Source organism: Seriola lalandi, unplaced genomic scaffold (assembly GCF_002814215.2).
Source record: "Seriola lalandi dorsalis isolate HSWRI2012SDOR001 ecotype SW California unplaced genomic scaffold, Sedor1 jcf7180002054953, whole genome shotgun sequence".
Taxonomy (NCBI): Eukaryota; Metazoa; Chordata; class Actinopteri; order Carangiformes; family Carangidae; genus Seriola; species Seriola lalandi.
In genome coordinates, this window is record NW_019525504.1 from 2,027,877 (window position 1) to 2,049,648 (window position 21,772).

At 40.2% G+C, this 21,772-nt stretch overlaps 3 protein-coding genes across 3 annotated transcripts in view; all 3 read right to left on the reverse strand.

The window, feature by feature from the left end:
• Window positions 1–6,477: 6,477 nt before the first annotated feature.
• LOC111645500 (potassium channel subfamily K member 17-like) lies at window positions 6,478–11,094 on the reverse strand. Its single transcript, XM_023394732.2, has 5 exons — window positions 10,738–11,094; window positions 9,495–9,609; window positions 8,463–8,626; window positions 8,201–8,369; window positions 6,478–8,117 (listed from the first exon to the last, which is right to left on the reverse strand). The coding sequence occupies exons 1-5, from the start codon at window positions 10,951–10,953 to the stop codon at window positions 7,867–7,869; spliced, it is 915 nt and encodes a 304-aa protein (XP_023250500.1). The 5' UTR covers window positions 10,954–11,094; the 3' UTR covers window positions 6,478–7,866.
• Window positions 11,095–13,046: 1,952 nt separating this feature from the next.
• On the reverse strand, window positions 13,047–15,323 carry LOC111645520 (potassium channel, subfamily K, member 16-like). Its single transcript, XM_023394762.2, has 5 exons — window positions 15,081–15,323; window positions 14,559–14,673; window positions 14,281–14,447; window positions 13,532–13,700; window positions 13,047–13,289 (listed from the first exon to the last, which is right to left on the reverse strand). The coding sequence occupies exons 1-5, from the start codon at window positions 15,291–15,293 to the stop codon at window positions 13,081–13,083; spliced, it is 873 nt and encodes a 290-aa protein (XP_023250530.1). The 5' UTR covers window positions 15,294–15,323; the 3' UTR covers window positions 13,047–13,080.
• A 3,898-nt stretch (window positions 15,324–19,221) lies between these two features.
• Window positions 19,222–21,772, reverse strand: part of kif6 (kinesin family member 6) — a 55,103-nt gene continuing 52,552 nt past the window's right edge. Inside the window, exons 20-23 of the mRNA XM_023394725.2 lie at window positions 21,612–21,701; window positions 21,385–21,480; window positions 20,509–20,624; window positions 19,222–19,764 (exon numbers count right to left, since the gene is read on the reverse strand). Coding sequence (XP_023250493.1) covers window positions 19,748–19,764; window positions 20,509–20,624; window positions 21,385–21,480; window positions 21,612–21,701 — 319 coding nt within the window. The 3' untranslated portion in view covers window positions 19,222–19,747. The remainder of the gene's footprint in view (window positions 19,765–20,508; window positions 20,625–21,384; window positions 21,481–21,611; window positions 21,702–21,772) is intronic.

Sequence of the window (21,772 nt, forward strand, 5' to 3'; positions counted from 1 at the left end):
GAGCTGAGCTGTCTAACATTTCCTCAGCTTGTTTCTCTGGTAACCAGACGTCCAACGACTAAAAATCCTTCATCTGGTTCAAATATAGAGCTGAAAACCACCAAGGTGTAAAAGGTGTATTTTAAAATGTGCATAAAAACTGAACAAAAGTTAATTATTAACTTCTTGCAACCACAACGCTAACACATGTGCACAGACGATATGATGTCATCGACAGGCGACCAAATTAAACGCAGCGTTACCGTGATTGAAATCACAGATTTTTCTTGGTTTGAGAATTGATGGAAACATTTGAGATAATGTAAGTAAACAACTCAAACAAATATACAACATAGGTCTAGTTGATTTTAGGCACTTTAATGTGGAAATGTTACATATTATAACTTAAACCGGAAACAGGACCCTGAGGTCAATGACCACTTCTCAGGTAGCCAGAAAAACATGTTAATGATACCTGTGGACAGTCAGTATAAATATACCCACTTGTGTGCGATCAGGATGTGTGAGTTCACAACAGTTCAGTTTATTGTGTTTTATTTGAACCTTTCAACATCTACAATTCAGTTCTTAGTCTGAAAAATTGGTTTTTAACTCTTCATTGAATCTGTACAAGTTAAAAAAAAAATGCTGCATATAAAAACAGATAATATTAAAGTGCCTCTGTGTTGTGGTTATACCATAGCCTGCGCTTCACATTATCACTAAGCTGTGATCTATTGTGCACTCTATAGTGAGTCAAACACAGACATGCAAACATGCTCACAGGTTCCCATAGACAAAAGCAAACTCAGACAGACGCACTGAGCACACAGGGTTAGACAAAAGTCATTTTTTGTGTGTCCACAGACCAAGGCCCTGAAGTGACATTGAAACTTTTTTGGTTGTCTGTGTTATCAGGGAGTGTGTAAACAGACCACTGTTTCTGCTCAATTAACCCAGAAAATAGCTGAAATTTATTGTTGTTGCCCAACAGGTCAGGTCAAGGTCAACTTTTATGTTCAGTAATCAAGTTATAGTCTCCAGTACAAGTCTAAAAACATGTCACTGTCATGTTCTGTTCTGTTAAGGAGCACATGTAACGACGGCTACAGAGCGCTGATGTTACTTAAAATTGATTTCAATGTAGAGCAATAATCCACAGGATAATATGAATATGAACATTTGATCTATGTGCATATTAAATGCATATTAAATGCTCTGAAAAGTGATCTCTTCTCTGCTGGTAGATGGAAAATTTCGTGCAGAGAAAAATGGTTACGGAGAATAAACATGGTTTGCTAAAATTATAGAGTGTGATATAAAATATGACTGGAAAAAAAAAGAAGAAGCTGTTCTTCTCTGTGTACCTGTGGTCCAAGTCTGACACATAATGGTGTCAGAAAGTTCCCGTACAGTATGATACATATTTTCTGTTGGAGGAAACAGCTGGGAGGGGACAGGTATACGCTGCATGACTGGCCTTTGACATCATCATGTATACATACACATGTTTTGGCATGCGTGTGCTGTTAATGAGTACTTAGAGGAAGGTGAACCTTTGCAGTGTTTTGGGCAGGTCACCAAGGCCTGGGATCATTATCTGTCTGCTCTGCTCTGTTATTAGTCAGACAGTGTGAGTGTGACCTTGCCGCTTGGTCCTCAGTGTTTGCTTGGTGGGTGATTGGCCTTTTTTTTTTTTTTTTTTTTTTTTAGTTGGCAAACATCCTGTTCTTGTGTTTTAGTGATCGCACGTTTCGCATATCTATATCCTTGTGTAGGAAGACAAGAACACAGATGAGCAGAGGAGTGGTGATGCTCACATGTCAGCCGCCGCCCTCCACACGAACACGTGCAGGTAGACGCGCATCCAGCTTTCCTTAGCACACATCCTCATGTGTTTGCTCAGTGTTTAGTCTGCCTTCTATATATATATATATATACATATATATATATATATATACATATGTTGAGCCTGTTTGGCTCATAAAAAGCCATCTGTTTTGTTTGGCCATCAGCTCACCTGCCCTCATGCTACCCTCCCCGATTGTATCTTTGTGTTCTACTTCGTGGCAGCACTTGCTTACTGTTGTCAGCTCGGCACAGGCCTATCTGTCAACTCGCCTGATTACAGTAATTGTCGGGATTAGTGTGAAGCCCAGCTGATGCCTCGTAAGAGAGGGTAAACAAGCCAGACAGCCAGTCGGTCGGTTAGTTTCGGAAATGCACACAAACACAGAGGTTAAGTTGTGAGTCAGAGAATGGGGAGGTCAGGGAGGGTTAACTCGCAGAGTTAACTGTGTCACAGAGAGACAGGGCTGGGTGAGGAGGAGAAGGTAATGCATGCAGGACTTTAGAGGCAGGATGTGCATGTTGTCCTCCCATTGGCTCAGAAGAGGGAGTTCAGGTCCAATGAGTGGGATGGAAAGGGACACGCATAAGGCAAACATATCAGTTGACACACTAGAGCCAAATGTGAAAGACAAAAATGGATGGAAACCTTGAATAAAAAGAGGGCAAAGATAAGTGCAATAAAGGACATCTTCTTATTTGTTACATGTATTATATGGCTGTTGGGGTACTTGCACGTTTGTGCACGTTTGTGCAAGTACATTTGCACTTGCACAAACGTGATATTTCAGTAGACCTTGAGGAAATTTATTCAAATTTGGCACAAACTTTCACTTGGACACTCTGTAGTGAACAGTGGAAGTTCAAGGTCGCGGTGACCTCACATTTTGGCCATAACTGAAGAATTAATTTGCTAATTATGACAAAATTCATGTAATATATGAGTCTGGACAGACATGGATGTAAAGAGCAAACTGCAACTGCTTGCAAACTCCTCTTACAACTCGAGATGGTAATTCTAGTGATCATTTGCAACTTTAGATTTATCACTAAAGCATAAGTCCTTTATGGCAGTAATTGCATTCCCAGTTCATCTTTATCTTCCACAGTTATGTCAATCCAGCAGTTTCTCTTTTACCAGTATGATCAGAGCAGATGTTTTGCTGGTCAATGATTAATAACCACATAAACGAAACTGTCATGATGAAACTGACCACAATTTACCTCAGTGCGATGAGAATTATGTCACTTATGTGTCTGCCGCTCCCTCACAACCTCAAAGTCAATAGTTCAAATACAGAATATTTGAAATATGGCCTGCTAAAATGTATTGACCTTAATTGTGTTTGATTGAAAATTGATAAACTCATGATGTACACCGATTACTTAAAGGAACTATTTCTATGTTTTGCTAGCCAAAGTCAATTCTTGTTTCTATCAGTTCTTTTCTTCTACCTCAGTTAGAATGCTAACCAGCTAGCTCCAGCTCGTTCCAGCCCATCTCGTCACTTTCTGATAGCAACTCACTGTAGCCTCCAATCTGCCCTGTAGCAGCGCTGCTCAGCGAGTGTATTACAACCTCTTGTATTATAAGGAATACAATGGCTGAAACTCTTGTCAAGTGACTATCACCACCACCTGCCCGCAGCAAGAAGCCCTGTTTGGCGACAGAGAAATAAAAATAGCTCCTTTAAACCTAATGAACTGAAAAGTCAAGGCAATGTTATTTTTTCCGTAAGCGCCAGAGCTACTGTAGCTTTAGCTTCCCTTCAGTGTAAAACACGTCACTTCACTTCCAATAAAGTTCTGTACATTGTGCATGTTGAATAAAGCATGAATATGCTTCAGTGCAGCTTACAGAAACAAACTCTATCATTAGCTGCGATCAGAAACAGCAGTTTTTATACCAGGGACAAAAATGGTCCTATACAGATTTAATGTTAATCCCATGTGGTTTTAGTGTATAACAACACGGGGCCTTCGTGTCACCAGTGGGGATTATGGTCTCTCCTTTGCATGGAGAGCGACTGAGGTGACATATGAGTAAAATCACAGGCTTAAATCACTAACACTAAACCATATAGTATAATATTTGCTTACCATTAAATCCTCAATCATATGTGAAGTCTGCACAAAGCTTTAGCTGTCGGACATGTTTGCTCTTTAAACAAACAAGTTATGCTGAATGTCTCCTTTCTTTTTTCTTTTTCATTTTTTTGTTATTTGGACTGTGCTCTTTGAAAACACCACACAAGGTCAGACAGTACAGTAAATATGTCAGAATTTTAAAGCACATCCATATAATGAATACTGATGCATTTCATGTGACATGACTGCTGCTCCTGTGTGTGTAGATTAGACTGAGATAGATCTTTGTGTATCAACAGTATGCACATATAGAGACTCATGTTGTTTGTGCCTGTGCAACACGGGTTTCTTATGTATATTAAATGATCTGAATTGTTAGCATGATGCATTAGGTTGACTGACCCTTTGAATCCATCCAAAACCTGACCACGAGTTTTGTGCAGGTTTTATGTGTGTGTAGATCAGCATTACACACATTTAGCACTTGAAAGAGGTGGTTAATCCATATGTCAGAGACAGAGACATTCCTACATAGTATACATAGATTTTACAGTTTGTGTAAAATGTGGTTTGTTATGCAATGTTATGTTTGTAATCTGAAAACCACATCGACAACCGTCCTTATACTGGAAACTGATATTTTGCAATACTTTTCAGAATTTACTCATATTGGGATTAAATATTTTCACATTCACTTCCATTGCTTTTGCTCCCTCACATTTAGGGGAGCAGCTATAGCTTCTAGCACTGAGGATGTAGATCAACCATGTAGCAATGCTTTCACCCTCTGTACCATGAAAGAGCACCTGTTAGACAGAAAGTGATGGTACACGGACTGGTGCTTTTGTAGTCTTGTCGACCAGTCAAAGCAGTTTACAATGGAAGCCACATTCACACACACAGAAGTACAGTGCTTTTTTTCCTACACATAAAGTGCTTTTCTACCATACACACACCAATGATAAATTGGGGGCGATTTTGGGTTGGTCTTCAACCCAAAGACAGAGAGCTGGAGTCGAACCAACGACCTTCCGATTAGTGGACGACTCTCTTTATGACTCCTGAACCACAGCTGCCCACTATCAACACTAGAGCTGCAATGATTAGCTGATTAATCGATAAGTCGACTAATCATTTCCATCCTTTTTCAAGCTAAATCTCATTGATTAATTGAAAAAATAATCAGCAGATTAATCAATAAAAAAGACAGACATGTACTCCATATCATACCAAACTAAAACACTAGAAACTGGCAGGCTGAAATTAGAAACATGGCATATGGCACAACATAACACCGATCTGAAGGTGTTTAAAAGCTACTGTATCTGTGCACTGGGTAATATACCAGCAAAGGTTGGCAAAGATTACTCAAGCAGAAGGAGAGTTGTGGGGACTAGTTTCTTCTGCGGATTAATACGCTTTGCAGCACAAGATGGTGTATGTAGGATTGACTCGAACTAAACACACCACCCAGATTCATTATAATGAAAAAAACCCAAACATGTCATATAGTGTGACAGTGTGGCTCATCGATGTGTTTTTAGGATTAATTCACTGATAGTTTTGAGCTTTTCATGTTTTTGACCATAACAAAAATATGGTTATGGTTCAGGTCAGGCAGCTAAATCCATGTGGTCATGGTGAGGAAACACTGTGATTGTGGTTAAAATGTCAGTATTTCTGGTAAATGAAACTGAATCTAAACCTGGGTGACTGCTAACCCATTTGTGAGCCACTACAAACTTACCTTTACCCACTATAGATCCAGAGAGTAAACACATCACACACACGCTCTCAGACTTCCACTGGTTTCCAGTATTGGTCTTTAAGACAGCACAACGTATGTGGTAATGGAAAATACCTGCAGTTTGACTTTAAGTACATCTGAACTGCAGCTTCGAGACAATATTCCTTGTGTAAATCAAATAACGATAGATGATGATGATGATGATGATGATGATGATGATGATGATGATGATGATGATGATGGGCCTGAAACCCAAAGCACACACACAGTCAGCACCTCAATTTCAGAGTGTTGTCCCGCTGTGGACAGTATGCAAGCTAAACCCCCGGCTGATTAGACAGGAGCAAGTGAGAGGCACCGGTCCTCTCACACATACTGAGTCCTCATTGAACCGTGGCCAAACAGGCATGTGGCATTTTGTTGTACAATGGTCACACTCCTGTCACTCTCACTCTATTTCCCTTCATCCTTCCTTATTATCCATAGAGAGAAAAAAAAAAAAAAAGTTTTACTGCCTTACTCTGCTGTCTGGAATTTTGCACTTTCCCTCAAACATCCCCCTCCTAATTCTTTTCACTGACTTCATCTCTCTTGTCTTGCAATCCATCGCTCCAGCACTTTCTCATTTTCCACTCTCTTTTCCCTGCTGCCTGCCGTCTGTCTTTGTCATTCACTCCTCCTCAGCGTTGCCTGACTTCCTCTGATTTACGATCCTCTATAGACGTTTGTACCTTTGACTGCTCCTCTGTCCGGCGTTGTGCTAGTCTGGTTTGGGCCTTTGTCAAAAGAAGTAGACGGCTAAAACAAACACATAATGAAATTATCACTGAACACATTTATTTAATGATGCAACAATTACAACATGATATCAAACAGGAATTTCTTTATTGCAGAAGAATTCTTATATTCTTAACTGAAGTGTATATTTGCTGTGACGATGAGATCAAAATAGTTTCTATGATTTCAACATGGTACACTATATTTGCTGCTTTGCTTTTGGTTAGTTTCTCCAGTGTGGGTGCAGTGGCACCACCTAGTGGCTATAAAACTAATGTCAGCACAGGTGAGTGGCACAGATGAGCTACAGTCTACTGAAACACTCTACGACTAGCGCATGAATAAATAATAATAATTTAAAAAAAGTTGTTGTAACAGTGTTTTAACATTTGTTACATAAAATAAAAGCAAACAGGTAAATATTTAACAGGTAATCTAATAACATGGATTGCTCTGGTTTCGGTTTAGTTTGAATGATCTTTTTTAAAACGAAATGTTCCCAGTATTTGATTTATTTACACAGTACCTGTAGCATGTTAATATTGTGTTGAAAGTGTGGTTGACAATTAGTGACCTTAAAACTTGAGATAATTAACATTATCTTACAATGGAATTAAATAAAATAAAATGCATAACATTTTTTCTTAGCCCATTTAACTTGCATCACAGGTATTCAAAAATAAAACAGTAATAAAAGTAACAAACAAATGTTTTCTTGTCCTTTTAAATGCAATTTCTAAACAAGTCGTTGTTAACCAGATCATTTAAAACCTTGATACCTTCCATGATGGCAAAGGAATGTGTCATTTACATCATCATCATGCAAAACAAATGACATTATTTACATGTATTTTTAATTGCCTGTGATTTTGATTGCAGACATCAGGTACCTGGTGCATAAAGCTCCTTCTGTAGCTTTGATGTCAACTGTAAAATACCACTAAGTTGCCAAACGACTTGGTTTCTGGTCGGTGGGGGAAGCAACAGACAGACCAAAGTAAGTGTTGCCCCAGTATCCTTCCTCAGACTAATCTCAAACAGTTTCTTTTTTTTTTCTTTAACCAGGTAGATTAAGAAGCGTCACTTGTTTACAGTTCACGAAACAAAGTGATAAGAGACTAAACAGTGTGGAAGTTGTTTGCTGTCAAACAAACAAACCTGACTCAACAAAAATGAGTCGATATTTTAGCTGCACTTAAGGAGAGTGGGATCAGAACTGACCAACCATAGCACAGACACATTAAATCATCACAGACGCTCAACATTTACTGTCTTATAACACACACACACACACACACACACACACACACACACACACACACACACCCATATTGCATCATTTCTGCCAGTTTCCCAGGTCCTGATGTACAGACAGACAGATTATTCTATAACTACGTCAACTCACTGAAATCTTCTGATTTAGCAGGTTACTGAGTTATTGGAGGCTTCTTGATCTCATCTTCCTCCTCCATTTGTGTGTTGGGGTTGTTGCCCTCTGCGTTGCCAGACTCGTCCTCCGGCTTTTGTCCACCCCACTGCAGTTTGAAGTGGGCGTTGAGCCGCTCCAGGATGTCGATGGAGTGGTTGATAAGCAGGGCCAGCCAGGCCAGGCCGAAGAAGATCCACGAGGCCATAAGGACGCTGTACCACTCTGGGTATTCTTTGTCTGGATTATTGTCTGTAAAATTCATTTCATGCACAATTCAAAATGCAGTAAAGGTGCATGCAAGAACATATAAGGATATTGTAATAATCCTGTACCTGCCACATAATCTCCAAAGCCGATAGTGCTGAGGGTGATGAAGCAGTAGTAGATGGCCTGGGAGTAGGTCCAACCCTCATGTTGTTGGAACACAATCATGGGCACAATGAAGAAGAGAGCTGCTCCGGACAGGTAAGACACCAGGTGGACAAAAAAGCGGGTACACTTCTGCAGTGAGATGCGGACAGAAGCAGCGATGTTAGTCACAAATGCTTTTAAACATATTTAGATATAAGACCAGATGATTAAAGATCTCCTCACCCGTCTGGTCTTCCCCTCGAGGAAGTCGGAAACGTTCCTCTCTATTACAAGCATGTACTTGCCCACCCTGTTGAGGACCACCATGTTGAGCGGGATCCCAAACACGGCGAAGAACACACAGAAGATCTGTCCGGTTGTTGAACTAGGACTAATGTTCCCATAACCTGCAAAACTGTAAGTTGTTAGCATCTCATCTCACTGTGGTGGAAGCAGAGGAAGAGCTGCTCTCTGGACAGGAGGAACTTTTCTTACATAGAGGAAGTCATGTCAAGAGTAGCTGCCTTGATTGGTGATCTGTGTGGTGACACATATAAATTATAACAGCTCTTGTATGAAATGATACTGCAAATACTGAATTAAATTTGATATTATTTTGAAATAATTTTTCGGGAATTTATGACTTTCTTTACTAAGATAGCAGCAGTGGAGAGATGACAGGAAATGAGGATGAGAGAGATGCAATAAAAGTCCCAGCCAATCTCAAGCCTGGGATGCTGCTGTTCACAGTCGGCATCTTAAACCCTAAGCCACGGGAGCACCACTTCAAAATTATAAATATTATTTATCTATTATAATACTGTGAAAGTATCAAAGTGCTCAGTCCACAGAGAAATGCACACAGCCTGTATTCAGAAACTGAGCCTTAAAACCAGCCGTCAGGACTCCTGGAACTTTGTGATGTCACAACAAAGCAGTCACCGCTCTCAGCTATGCCCTATGCCCAACCCACCCGGACCCGCCATCCAACCTTGCAGGATTTGGTTTCCTGAAATTTGCTATATTTTTATTCAATCACTCATAAAACAGTCAGCCAATCAGAGGAGAAGCTCAGCGCCTCCTCTCTTCTGATTGGCTCACTGACCTGTTGTTACTAGAGCTCCAGAGAGAGGCCTGAGAGAGGAGATGTAAAACTACACTGAGATGGTTTTTGGTTCTTAAAACCACAAATATATCTTCTTATGAGTCAACACTTCAAATAAAACACAGGAGAAGAAGAAAATATGAAGCTTTAAGAATCTGTTAATATCTAACCTATAGTTGTCACCACAGTTGCAGCAAACACAGCTGAGCTGGTGAATTTCCAGAAGCCGTCTGTGGTGTAGTTGCCTCTCAAACTAAGGCCCACCTTTGATGCATCATGAACAACCTGAAAAAACAAATGAAAATTACAAACTAGGTAACACTAGCGCTCGAACTAGAGCAAGCTCAAATAAAACAGTGTCATCTCTCATGGATTTGGGTCAGACTCACAGTTATGTAACTTCTTTACATCCTAAAGAGAGACCATTCAGGTCAATACATTACAGTTGACAGCATGACATAAAGAAACACCTTCTCAGCACTGTGTCAGACAGTCACATCACCGATGTGGGAAATTCCACCTCAGATATACGTAACAATCTGAGACTCCTTGTTATCTAAGGTTTTAAATGTATCAGTTATGATGCAACACCTCTGAATCCCACACTGGTGTTTTAAATGTTGTCTTATTTTGAATAAATTTAGATTTCATGTCTTCATACCACCTTAATGTGTACTGAACAGGCACGCACACCATCTCTATGGCTTTGCTTGGATTTCACTTCTACCACAATGCAAATCTGAAGGGTTTCTCTCAGTCTCTTGCTCACATCACTTGGCAACAATATCAACAACCTGCTGTTTCTCTTACTCTGTAAACTGTGCAACGTAACATGGCGTCTGTGGGATTTATTTCAAGGTTTAAAAATAAATCAATAAATAGATAAATCAATAAATAAATAAATAAACTCAGCAGTTTCCAAGGAGAAGATTACACAACTTTGCTGTTGTGTAAATGAAGCGAGGGAAGATACATAGGCAAAGTAGAGTGTCCTCTGCTGAAAGGCAGGAGAAGCTGGTATTTGCATGGAAGAAGATGCTTCTCTGCCACATGAAAACCAGTCAGGATTTCCACCAAGTGGCAGTGCTGTTAATCCCTTCTGTTTGCTTTGAGTATTTAATGATAAAGACATTTCCTCATTCGGAAATATAAAAATGCAAAAGGAGTAGGACTGTGGTTAAGATGTAAATACAATGGTCTCTCTGTAAAACCCAAAGCAACTCTACAGACATAGATGAGAGGGCTTTAGCAGCTGTTACTGTGAAATGCTCCCCTCACATTTGCATGTTAATATGTCCTTGACAAAAAAATGTAACTGCGTTGCCTCTGTTACTGTTTATGGAAAAAAAAAAAGCAGAGAAATTCTATTCTATTAATCTGTTTCTTTTGGCGTCCCATGTTTCTGCGCCTCACCTGAGCCACTGCCTCCAGGCCGTCTTGGTTCAGACAGGTGTACGTCGTGAGCAGCCTTTTTTTGTTCAACAGTAAAACACTGATGTCCTTTTGTCCGAGATCTCCTTCCACCTTCCAGAAAACCCCCCCGCCGATCAGCACATAGGCCACGTAAACCACCCCGAGCACGAGGATGGAGGGCACCCGGGCCAAACTGAACATTTCCTTTATTCCCATCTTGGCTCCGCTGTAGAACTTTGGATTCCAGACAAGCTCAGCGTCTCAATCTCTGCAGCCAGGAACAGTGAGGAGTGAGCGTTTACCTGCTTGGCTTGTCGTCTTTCCTTGCATGGTAGGCAAATGAAACTCCACCTGCGCTACTGTTTGAATCATTCCTATGACCTGTCATGCAAATCTGGTGGAACAAAATCAGAAAGAAGGAGAGACACCAGCAAACGCTGGACTGTAGGTGTGGACTGTGGGTAAGTTCTGCCCAAAATGAACCATTGTGTATGAGGTCAAGGACTTTGTCCAGTCATGGCAGCAGCCAACTCAAGATCAGCTGCAGTAGTTTGTATTTCTAGAAGCACTGCACAATCTCAATCCACAGAACAAAGAGCTTCTGCATCAAGAAAAGATGTTTTTTTCAGTTTCAGTCATACTTGCATCTCATTCTTCACGACATTTTAAGCCAGTTTCAGTGAATGTACTTAAAAAATGGCCGACAGGCAGAGACCAGAGTCGTTAGTTCCAGCTGCTCTTCAGGGATCAGTCCTGTGTGCTCTCAGGTCACCTCACATCACCATCTTGTTTAATGAGTTTGTTTAAGACCCTCTGTGCTCCATTCACTGGTTTACCATCATTACACAGCCGCAGATGTGGACTCACACAAACACACAAGCAAAATATACACATATGTGCACACTTGCACAGTGAAATTAGAATATTCTAACAATGCAGTTAGATAAGATACGATAAATACATAAACAAGAGTACAAAAAACAACAAAGCATAGTTCAGCAGTTATTCGCTATTCTACCTGAGGGTGGAAAAACATTACAGGGTTCCTACCTGAGGTAATACCTGATCATACACACGATGTCTTACTGGGACTTTTACCATAGGTTTGTCAAACTGCTAACAGTAAAATTTCAGAAAGATGAAAGTGATAAAGTCACCTCTATTCTTTCTTGTAGATTTAAGAATGAAAACTATTTGTCAAGTCTCTTAAATTTAGGAGCAGAGGTCTGTGGAGGAGGGTCAGACTAGATCCTTAACAGCTGCAGAGCAAAAATAGAGGTGAGCACAAACAACTGTACAAAGTGTTAGTGGACATGATGAATACATATGAATAATTTGGATATTGAGTACAGAGTTACACCACTTGTTTTTTCAACAAGAATAAATCTGGTATTAAATTTCCTTGTGCTCACTATCCATGCATCCTCATTGTCTGCACTGGTCACTAAGGTGCTTAATTCTCTTTATTTTATGTTTTCTCCGTCTTACTCGTCCAACAGTAGAAAAACTTCATTCCTGCTCCAGCTTGGTTTTCTTTTTCTTTTTTCTTCAGTCAATTTCCTATTATTCACTCCCTATTTATGTCTTGGAAATATATTTGAATAAATATAGATAGAATAAATTCTTGTGTGTAACTGGATCTTCCTTTTCAGAGCACACTACAGGTGATAAATCACACAGTGGTGATTGTGAGTTGCTTTAAAAGGTTTTTCCATACACTTCACTGTGAGCACAAGCAAGTTGCTTGATTAGTACATCTCACTGCTCATGCAGCGGCTCCCAACCTTCTCCGACTCATGGCTCACTTATAAAGCTCAAAAATGTTGGTGGCCCACATCAGACCCCATTACAATACAAGTATACAATGTGGTCCGGCTGGTGACGATGTAAAAAATTCCCATCACTGACTTGTCACTGTGATAGGCATTAAATACAAGAAGAAGAAAACACTGAAAGTAGTTCTTAAACAGCACACAGGTTGGGAACCACTGCTATAGATAATTCTTATAATTTCAACAAGTCCAGGCCCTGATCCTCTGAACTGACCCTCCGGCTTCACTGAGGTAGAGTTGTCAAATAAAAATCTGTAATGTTTTTCTAGCCTGTGTAATAAATTAAACCAATTCTTGACAAGCGAAAGATAAATTTAAAGCATTTAAAGCATCGAAAGAAGGAAAAAAAAACTGGCAAATATACCAAAAAATGTTTTGCTATTAAATAAAATGATGCTACATCTGTTTTCTTGTTGTACTGCGAATCATAATATGTACAGAGCAACAATAACACAAAATATCTTCTACCTAGTAAATATTACATGTAGATTGTCCCATCTACAGTCCACTGTCAGATCTTTGATGTGTCCTCCAGTTTACTGGGTGACACGTCCTCTTCCTCTTCCTGTTTCTTAAAGCCTGGGTGAGTAAGCACAACCACAGTCTCCATTATTCTGGCTCCCATGTTGAGGATAAGAGCGAGCCAAGCCAGGGCGAAAATGATCCATATGCCTGCAAGGCTCCGGTACAGAGAGATGTACTCCTTGCCCGGGTCAGTCCCTACAAGAAGTCACATTACCTTGTTAGAACATGTGACGTTGATTCCAGCAGAGAGAAGACATTTATTTTTAATGTTGAGAGGTGTGCAAATGCCCCCCCCCCCCCTTACATAGTGCATTTGATTTGTAAATTTACAACATGTTTATTGTATCAAAGCTAACAAAAAAAAGGTGTTTAATTAGACAGAGGTGACCGCTGGGATTCTTCCACCACATTAGTGCTTGTTTGCTCTTCCTACTCACCCACCACATAATCTCCAAAACCAATGGTGCTGAGTGTAATGAAGGCGAAATAGAAGCCCTCGCCAAACGTCCAGCCTTCCACATAACTGAACAGCAGAGGAGGGATGACCAAGAACAGCAGGCTGCCGCTGACGAAGAATAAACTCACTGCCAGAGCCTCAACCGTTTGCTAGGAAAACAAACACACCGTAGACTACATTCACATTACATTCATAGGCATTACTTCAGTTTTTATTGTGTATTCAACAGGCAGAACACCACTCTTACAAGTGAGACAAAACAAAATATGAAATAATGATAGCACATGTGTGACTTTTTTCAATTTTTCTTTATGCAATTATTCAGAACACCATAGAAGGTTTAGACCATACCAACACGGCAGAAATACTAAAAACAAATACAACAAAAATGATATATAAGCATAGGATGAAAGAGTTATATTTAGTTTAAAGAGATAAGGGGGAAAAAATAAAGCAAAATAAATAAATGAAGTAAATAAAAGTGAATCGGTTATAACGTTAATAATATTTAATAATATAACTTCGGTTTTCTGTTCAGTTGGTTCACCAGTTTGTTTGTGTACGTTCTTCTTTTTATTAAATACTTTTCACGTTTCCCTAGTGCTGGCTGCCTTCTGGGTCCTGCCTTACCATAAACTGTAACACAGATCTCAAATCATTCTCTGGCAAGTACATTTTTTTTTTTTTTTTTTTTTAGCAATGTTTGATGCTGTGATTCTGTTGCAGTACCTTGTGAGGAACAACTGAGACCATCCCCCTCTTGAGTCGACCCAGGTGGATGATGAGACACTTCCCGAGCTGTTTGAGGAAGGCTATGTTCAGTGGGATCCCACAGAGTGCGTAAAACACGCAAAACACCTGACCAGACACAGTGCTAGGGGAGAGGTTGCCATAGCCTGTGAAGCAGATTATGATATGTCGTCAGCAGTGCAGGCCAACTCAAAAATTGACAGTTCAAGTTATGAAATATAATTATGAATTATAGTTATGAATATAAACATGCTCACCTATAGTTGTGACTACTGTGCCTGCAAAAAAGAAGGAGCTACTAAAATCCCAGTTACTGGGGTTTGTTGAGTTGCCTGAAGGGTTCACTCCCTTTTCCCAGGCATCCAAAATCACCTACACACACACACACACACACACACACGCACATGCACACGCACACACGCACACACACGCACACACACACACACAGTTATTGATTCATTAGGTCAGGTTACTGTCAAACCATTTATTGCTATGTACCTAACCTAATCATATAAAACCTAATCATAAAATAGATCTTTCAATTTCTCAGTATTTGATTTGACTCCTTTTCACTGGTCTTTTGTCCACCATCGCCACATTAATAAAGACTGACATGTATATTTTAGCATATTTTACCTTGAATATGAAAAGAAGCTGACAATTTTTTTTGCTGTTATACATTATAAATGTGCGTATTCTGCTGTTACACTTTGAGAATTTTCCATTGCATTTATCAAACATAAATTCCTTAAAGAACTGTGAAGAAACGGATTGAAAACCTGAACAAACTTCTCCAAGGCTGGTCCATCTAGGCAGGTGTAATTAGCCAAGAAATGCAGCTTTTCCAGTTGGAAGTGGTTGCGGTTGTTGCTCTCAGCCTCTCGCTCCATTATCTGGAAGATCGTGGCCCCGACCAGCAGGTATGTGAAGTGGGCCACAGTCAAGATAGCTGTCCAGCTCACTTTGACCCGGTCCAACTGGAACCTCGCCATCAACCTCCCCCAGCACCAGAAAAGGCAAAAATGCCGATGTTCAAACCCAGGAAAGAGGTGAATCTCTTCAGAAAGGATTAAAAAATCTAATACACCGTTCTCATGTGCAGTTCCTCAAAGAAAATGCAGATTGTGACACATTCCAATTGAAGGAATAGGAAAAGTGAGACAAAAATGTATCTAAAGGCAGCTATTAGAGTGTCCTTAGAGCCATGAGGAATGGATGATGTTTGGTGAAGCTGTATCTTGGGGTGACAGTAACCGGGTAGGTAAACATCTCCCCTCAATGCTCTCACTCTGATTGGACAGATTGCCATGGATGTTGGGCACCGATTTATGGGTTGCTTGGGTAACGATCAAACTCCTCTGCGCCATTAGCGTGACATCTGGACACACACACGTTCAGCTGTTTACACTAATAAGGAAGTGGTGGCAGTATCTTGTCAGCAGAACAAAAGTTAATGTTTTACCTGACTGCTGTTGGTTTTTCGAACACCCTCAATTATGTGGAGTGCTAATGCTGAATCTTTCAGGAGGATTCTACATCGTGGGGACTAATTTTATTCTCTGAATTGGAAACCTGAGGAAAATGTAGTTCAACCACAAATGATCGGATTCCTGACGTCCTCACATACTTTACAGAAGTTGCCGTTAAAATAGTAATGATTGGTGCTGCAATTTGAGACATGTCAAGGGAGATACATTTAATTTAATTAAGTATGGACACTTTAAAATCTCATCAGTTTAAAAGCTCAATTTCTCTAACCCAAGGAAGTCTGCTAGAACAATCATCAGAGGTTTTCCACCACATTCAGGAGCCAGGCAAGTTTATGGTCAGATGCAGAGGAAGGAGATGACATTTTGGAGAGGTGTGGAGAGCACTACTTGATCATGGGCCATAAACCAAAGAGTTGAAAGAAGCCTCGAGATAGAACCTAATGGCGTTCTACGGTTTCAGTGTTTATAAAGCTAGCATGTTAAAAACTGTCTGAAAAAATTTAAAAACAAAACAAAAAGCATAGACTTCAGAGTGAATGTCAAAAACTACAATTATAATTATCATCATCATGGTCTTTGTAGAAATTTTCAGTCCTACTCTGGTAGATTGGTGTCCCAAACTCATTGCTTTCCGTCTGAAGACAACTTTCCAAATTCTCTCTTGGTGTGGAGTAACAGTGTAGCAAGAAGATAGTAAACAGTGGGACTATAAAGACTGTATGTAACTTGAATTTAAACCTGCAATAACTGATTTTTTTGCCCACTTAAGGGCAACGTACACAAGTTTGTGAACACAGAACTGACTCACATCCTGTCCGACTGTCACGGTCATGTTTGTATAATGCAAGGCTGTGACTGGAAATCACTCACTACCCTCTATATAGGCAGTAGTGAGAATTATTATACCCTATATAATGGACTCATAGTATCCCATAATGCATCATGAAAAGTAAACAGAAATACCGTGCAGAGAAAATGACCCGAGCAGTGTCCGGAAGTGTTTTTCCATTTTACAGATGAGCTCACAATATGGTCCTCTACATAGAACTCCCTGGATAGTGAGTAGGGACGACAGAATGAGTGAGTGATTTCAAACACAACTCTACTGTTTCAGTCACTATTTGGTGTTTTATTTTGAAATACTCACCTCTTGTATCATTTTGGATACGTCACTTCCTGCCCTCATGTTTTTCCGGCCACTGCGATTACCTGCTCCTCACTAATCAGTTTCACCTGTGCTTAATTGTCATTCAACCTTCATCTTCTCCTGCTGGTGATGTTTTCTTCTTAGTGGATAAAAAGGACAAGATCTTAGGGATGCTTATCCCCTGGTGAGAATAAGGGAATGAATGGAAGACTGCCTTTAATACATCCAACATGCTCGGCAAGTTCTCCAGCGTCTCCTTAGCCACCAGCTTTTTGTAAAGGCGGAGAAGTGTGAGTTTCACGTAGACTCTGTGTCATTCCTGGGGTTCATTGTTGCCAAAGGGTCCAGATGGATCGGGCTATGGTCTGTGCTGTGGGATTGGAGTGGTTCTCTCCCAAAGGTCATTGATAGACAACAGGCTTCTCCCTTCTGCTTTTCTCTCCCTGAAACTCCAGTCACTGGCTGCAGGGCGCTGAACACCCATTCCTGGTCTGGCCTGACAGTTAAGCAACTCAACTCTTGTCTGGTGAGGTGGGCACTGTTCTTTAACCATTTCAATTATACTGTTATGTATGTTATGTATGAGTCTTGTTCCTGACCACCTGCCAAATGTGAGTCCAATCTTCACTTTCTTTTAGCTCTGTTTTGCTCTTTACCGGCTACTGAGGGAAACATCTGACTCCTTAGTGGTGTAATGCTCCGGTGTGTTCACCAGCTAGTTGCCAACCATGTCTGTCTGCTGATTGGTGCTGAGCAGGTAGCGTATAGTGGGCTTTTGAAGCTCTACTGCTGAGAACAGCTGCCAGCTGCAGACAAAAACAAAACCATGAGAGCGGAGGGAGTGGACCAAAACAATAAAACAGCAGGTCAGAAAACAGAAATAATGAGCTAAAACTTGCCCTGAAGCGCCGTACAGCTGGGGGGAGCTGCAGAGGAGCAGTGGTAATTCTCAGTGTATAATAACTTTGCATTAAATGAGAAATTTAGCTGTATTTGTAGAATGGTGGATATGGTGAGAAACCAACCATGTGTCTTCCCTGTATTGAAGGAAACATTTAGCTATTTAATATACAGTGTGGAGTTAGGCATCACTGCTATTTCGGGTGATGATCGAAGCCACTTATGTGACTGAGAGAAATAACAGATATCGTGACTTGTCTAAGGAAGGCTCCTTCTCCAAGGCAACTCTGCCGGGATGCAAATCGTGCAGCTGCTTGTCATCTGTCAAACAAATCAACGCAAAGACATGCAAACAGGTTGTTCCAATGTTCACAGGTTGACTCTGTTTGGGTTGTGATGGTTCCAAGGTGATGGATGGACAGCTGACGTTAACAGATACAATGTGAGGAGCACTGGGACAGAGGCATGAAATTCATCTACTGTCTGATGGAATGGAATGATTATCCATGTTGTGAAATGGTTGTAGATGTAGTACAAACTGTGTGTTGTTCATACCTGTCAGTCTCCCAGAGATAACACCAGAGGTGTGCATAGTCATGGAGATAACATAAAAGACTACACTAAAGTAAACTGTCACTGTCGTTTGACTGAGCATCCACAGATTCATTCATTTCAGTGCTCATTAATCAATGCTACATGCAAAAAAATGTTCGCAACCAAATTTGAATTTCAAATATTGTATCTTAAGGAAGCCCACGTGTCTGGGGTGTTTCCCTGCCACCTGCCCGATGCATGCTGGGATAGGCTCCACCTTCCTCTGTACCTGAATACTAATTTCCATGGATGGACATTCTATAAACTTGATGATCCATAAGTAAAACTGTTGCAGAGTAATAGTTTTGCTAATATAATCTCATATACAATACCTGCAAATGTCAGGGAGAGACAATTCTTCATTACACCCTCTAGAATGTAACTGGGGGATGCAGTACAACATTACTGGTGTACTGTGGAGTAAATCTGAATGCTGATGGACTGTATTGTAACTAATGACACAACCAATAGTTTCAGTCATCCTAATACCCTTCATGGCACTTGGCATGCTTTCTATAGATCACAGATTACCAGACAGGAGGGACTGGGGGGAGTTTGTCTGGGCCGAGTACGATGGCAAAGTAACTCATTACAAAGGCTCATAACTACAAATGTACAAAAGTACTACAGTAAAACATGTTATGGCATCTCACAATTCCTTTGGTTCTTGACATTTTGTCATTATGCAGCTTTATTTTTTTAATCAATATTTTGTGCAAATGTAAGAAAGATACATTACATTCACAGAAAATCAGAAATAAACAAGCAAACAGCTGTATACATATTAAATTCATCTATTTACATTTTACAAAAAAAAACTGTTTGCCTTGGAATAAAATTAAACCCAACATAAATATGAATTGTATTTGTCATTCTGCATGTTGAAACTTCCTGTGACCATGAAGTCATGATTCATTACACCCTTAAACACACACTGGAGCCAACTGGTTTCCTATTGTCTGCTCCTTCCTCTCATATCTTGAGACAACATTTGTTCAGATCAAATGGCTGGCGCAGGCTGTGATTTATACTGCTGCCCATTATATCAATGGCATCATCTTCAGGAGGAGCGTGTGCATGCGTGTGAGAATGGAACAGGATGTGTGGTGGGTGTTTGGCAGAGGAGTTTTTTTTTTATGAGCACTTTGATGTTTTGGACCAAAGTTGAGACAATTTTTCACATTTTCATTGTCCATCAACAATCAAATATAACACACATTTTCAGTGTCATTTTGTCACCTGGCAGATGTGGTGTTTGCACAAGCAGGCAGATAATGATAACTTTGGGCCGTGTATGCTTCCTTCGAACTTCACATCACTGCTGAGGTGGGTCTGAAATAAATGAAAGCACGAGGCTGATTGATCAACAAAACAAAACTTGTCTCCATACTTTTAATAGTAACAACCCTTGAAATTAAACAGCAGTGAGGCTCAGTAAACTATTACTTTAACTGCAATAACAGCCTCCACTCTGAACTTGTGCTGTCTGTTTGTTTATGCCAGGAAAAGATATCTAGTGGTAAACCACAAGATTGCCAAGTCCACTTTACTTGTCTCCCACACTAAGAAGCAGCTACACATGGGTCAGAGGAGAGGAGCGAGAGCAAGAGAAATCACCATTTCAAAGCAAAAGATGAGCAGTTGGGAGATAAAGTGATGCTGCTCAGGTGGTGAGGGAGTTTTATTCAACCTCTGTGAAAAACAATGAGCTCTTGCCCACAAAAGACATTCTCTATTTGGCATACACTAGAAAAAGCTTAACTCAATATGTATTAATTTCACCTTGTAATTGGTAGCTTATCAAGTGTTATAGCTTGCAGTTAATTTCAAGTATAGAACATATAGAATGCAATGTATACAATTTAAATACAACTCTCAGAGGCTTAAAACAAGACATCTATGCTAATGTAAACTTTGTTGTAAGGTGGTGTGGTGTAAGGCATCACATCACCAGAGGGCAGTGTTGAATGCAAAATGCACATTGTGTGAGGAGTCAGTGTGTGTGTTCTTTCTTGCTGTGTGTGTGTGTGTGTGTGTGTGTGTGTGTGTTTGTGTGTGTGTGTGTGTGTGAGTTACCTGTTCTGTTGAGGAGATTTTGCCTGGCTCTGACAAAGGCCAGGATGTCAGCGTCGGTCTGCTGGTCTCCAGTCAGCGGAATAGAGGATGATGAGAGCTTGGTGGTAGAAAGGTCCCTGAAATGTAAATATGTTTAATGTAAAATAATATCAGCATTTATAGTTCACAGTTTCTGTAGCACAAATATTCCTCTAACTTACAGCTGTTTGGATGCATGTACAGTATGAATATATATGTGTGTGTGTGTGTGTGTGTGTGTGTGTGTGTGTGTGTGTGCACCACTGCTGTAAAATGTGTTAACTGTTCTTGTTCCAGGAGCTTAAAGGGAATAAGTTAACAATCTCTCTATGCCACTCATGGTTGGTGGAGACGAACAAAAGCATTAATGTAATGCACCGAACGTTTTACTGTGCTTGTAAAAAGATGATTCCAGCAGCAGCGCTCGATAGAGTTTGGAGACGTTACTTCACAAAGAAATAACAAGTTATGGCCACATTCATAAGTGGAGAGAAAACACAGCACAGCTGTATCTATAGATTTAAGGACTACTGCAAACATAAAGGACATGCTTCTGTATTGTTTGTATTTGGGTGTACACTTAAAGAAATGTAAACATGCACGTTACTCAAATAAACTTTGTCTTGGTAAATCATAATGTGAGCATAAGATAATGGATGTCACATAAGTCATTTTCACAGTGGCTTCATCTTATTTTAACAGATCCCAGTGAAGTTATTCGTTTCTAAATTGCAAATCTCAGTCGGAGGGTTTTCCTCAGCAAGTTAAATGTTCTAAAATGAATAATATCATACAAAAACTAAATCTATTGTTTTCAAAGCCATTAATTAATATCCAATAAGCCTGCCCCTCATGTACCTCCACTCAGATGAGGGAGTGTAGTCAGTCAGTCTGCCATCTGGGGACGTATCTGGGACAGGTGTTAACTGAGGTACGCTTGTGGGATTGAAGCTTCTGAAATTCACATGTGCAATAATTACAATGTTATGATGATTAGGACAAAGTGTGACATACAGTATAATCCAGCAAAACCCTTTAACAAACAAAAAGGAGATTAGGAAGTGAAGAAGTGAAGATAGGCAGACCTGAGATTGTGAACAGAAGAGGTGGAACAGTCTGGATTTGGGTCTCGGTCTGCTGGGTAGTCTCTCACAGTGCTGCTCAGACCAGGTGCACTATATGAGTAAAGAAAGCATTTCACGTAGGCCGTGACAGCATAATGATTTGTAGGTGCAGCACAGACTAA

Bases quoted from the DNA above. Each gene is read 5' to 3' on its own strand.
- LOC111645500 (XM_023394732.2), bottom strand. From the start codon at position 10,953: ATGGGAATAAAGGAAATGTTCAGTTTGGCCCGGGTGCCCTCCATCCTC. The intron at 9,610-10,737 runs GTGAGGCGCAGA...TTGTTTTTTCAG, and splicing joins GCCTGGAGGCAGTGGCTCAG to GTTGTTCATGATGCATCAAA. The intron at 8,118-8,200 runs GTACAGGATTAT...TGAATTTTACAG, and splicing joins CTTTGGAGATTATGTGGCAG to ACAATAATCCAGACAAAGAA.
- LOC111645520 (XM_023394762.2), bottom strand. From the start codon at position 15,293: ATGGCGAGGTTCCAGTTGGACCGGGTCAAAGTGAGCTGGACAGCTATC. The intron at 14,448-14,558 runs GTGAGCATGTTT...TCTGCTTCACAG, and splicing joins CACAGTAGTCACAACTATAG to GCTATGGCAACCTCTCCCCT. The intron at 13,290-13,531 runs GTGAGTAGGAAG...GACTTCTTGTAG, and splicing joins TTTTGGAGATTATGTGGTGG to GGACTGACCCGGGCAAGGAG.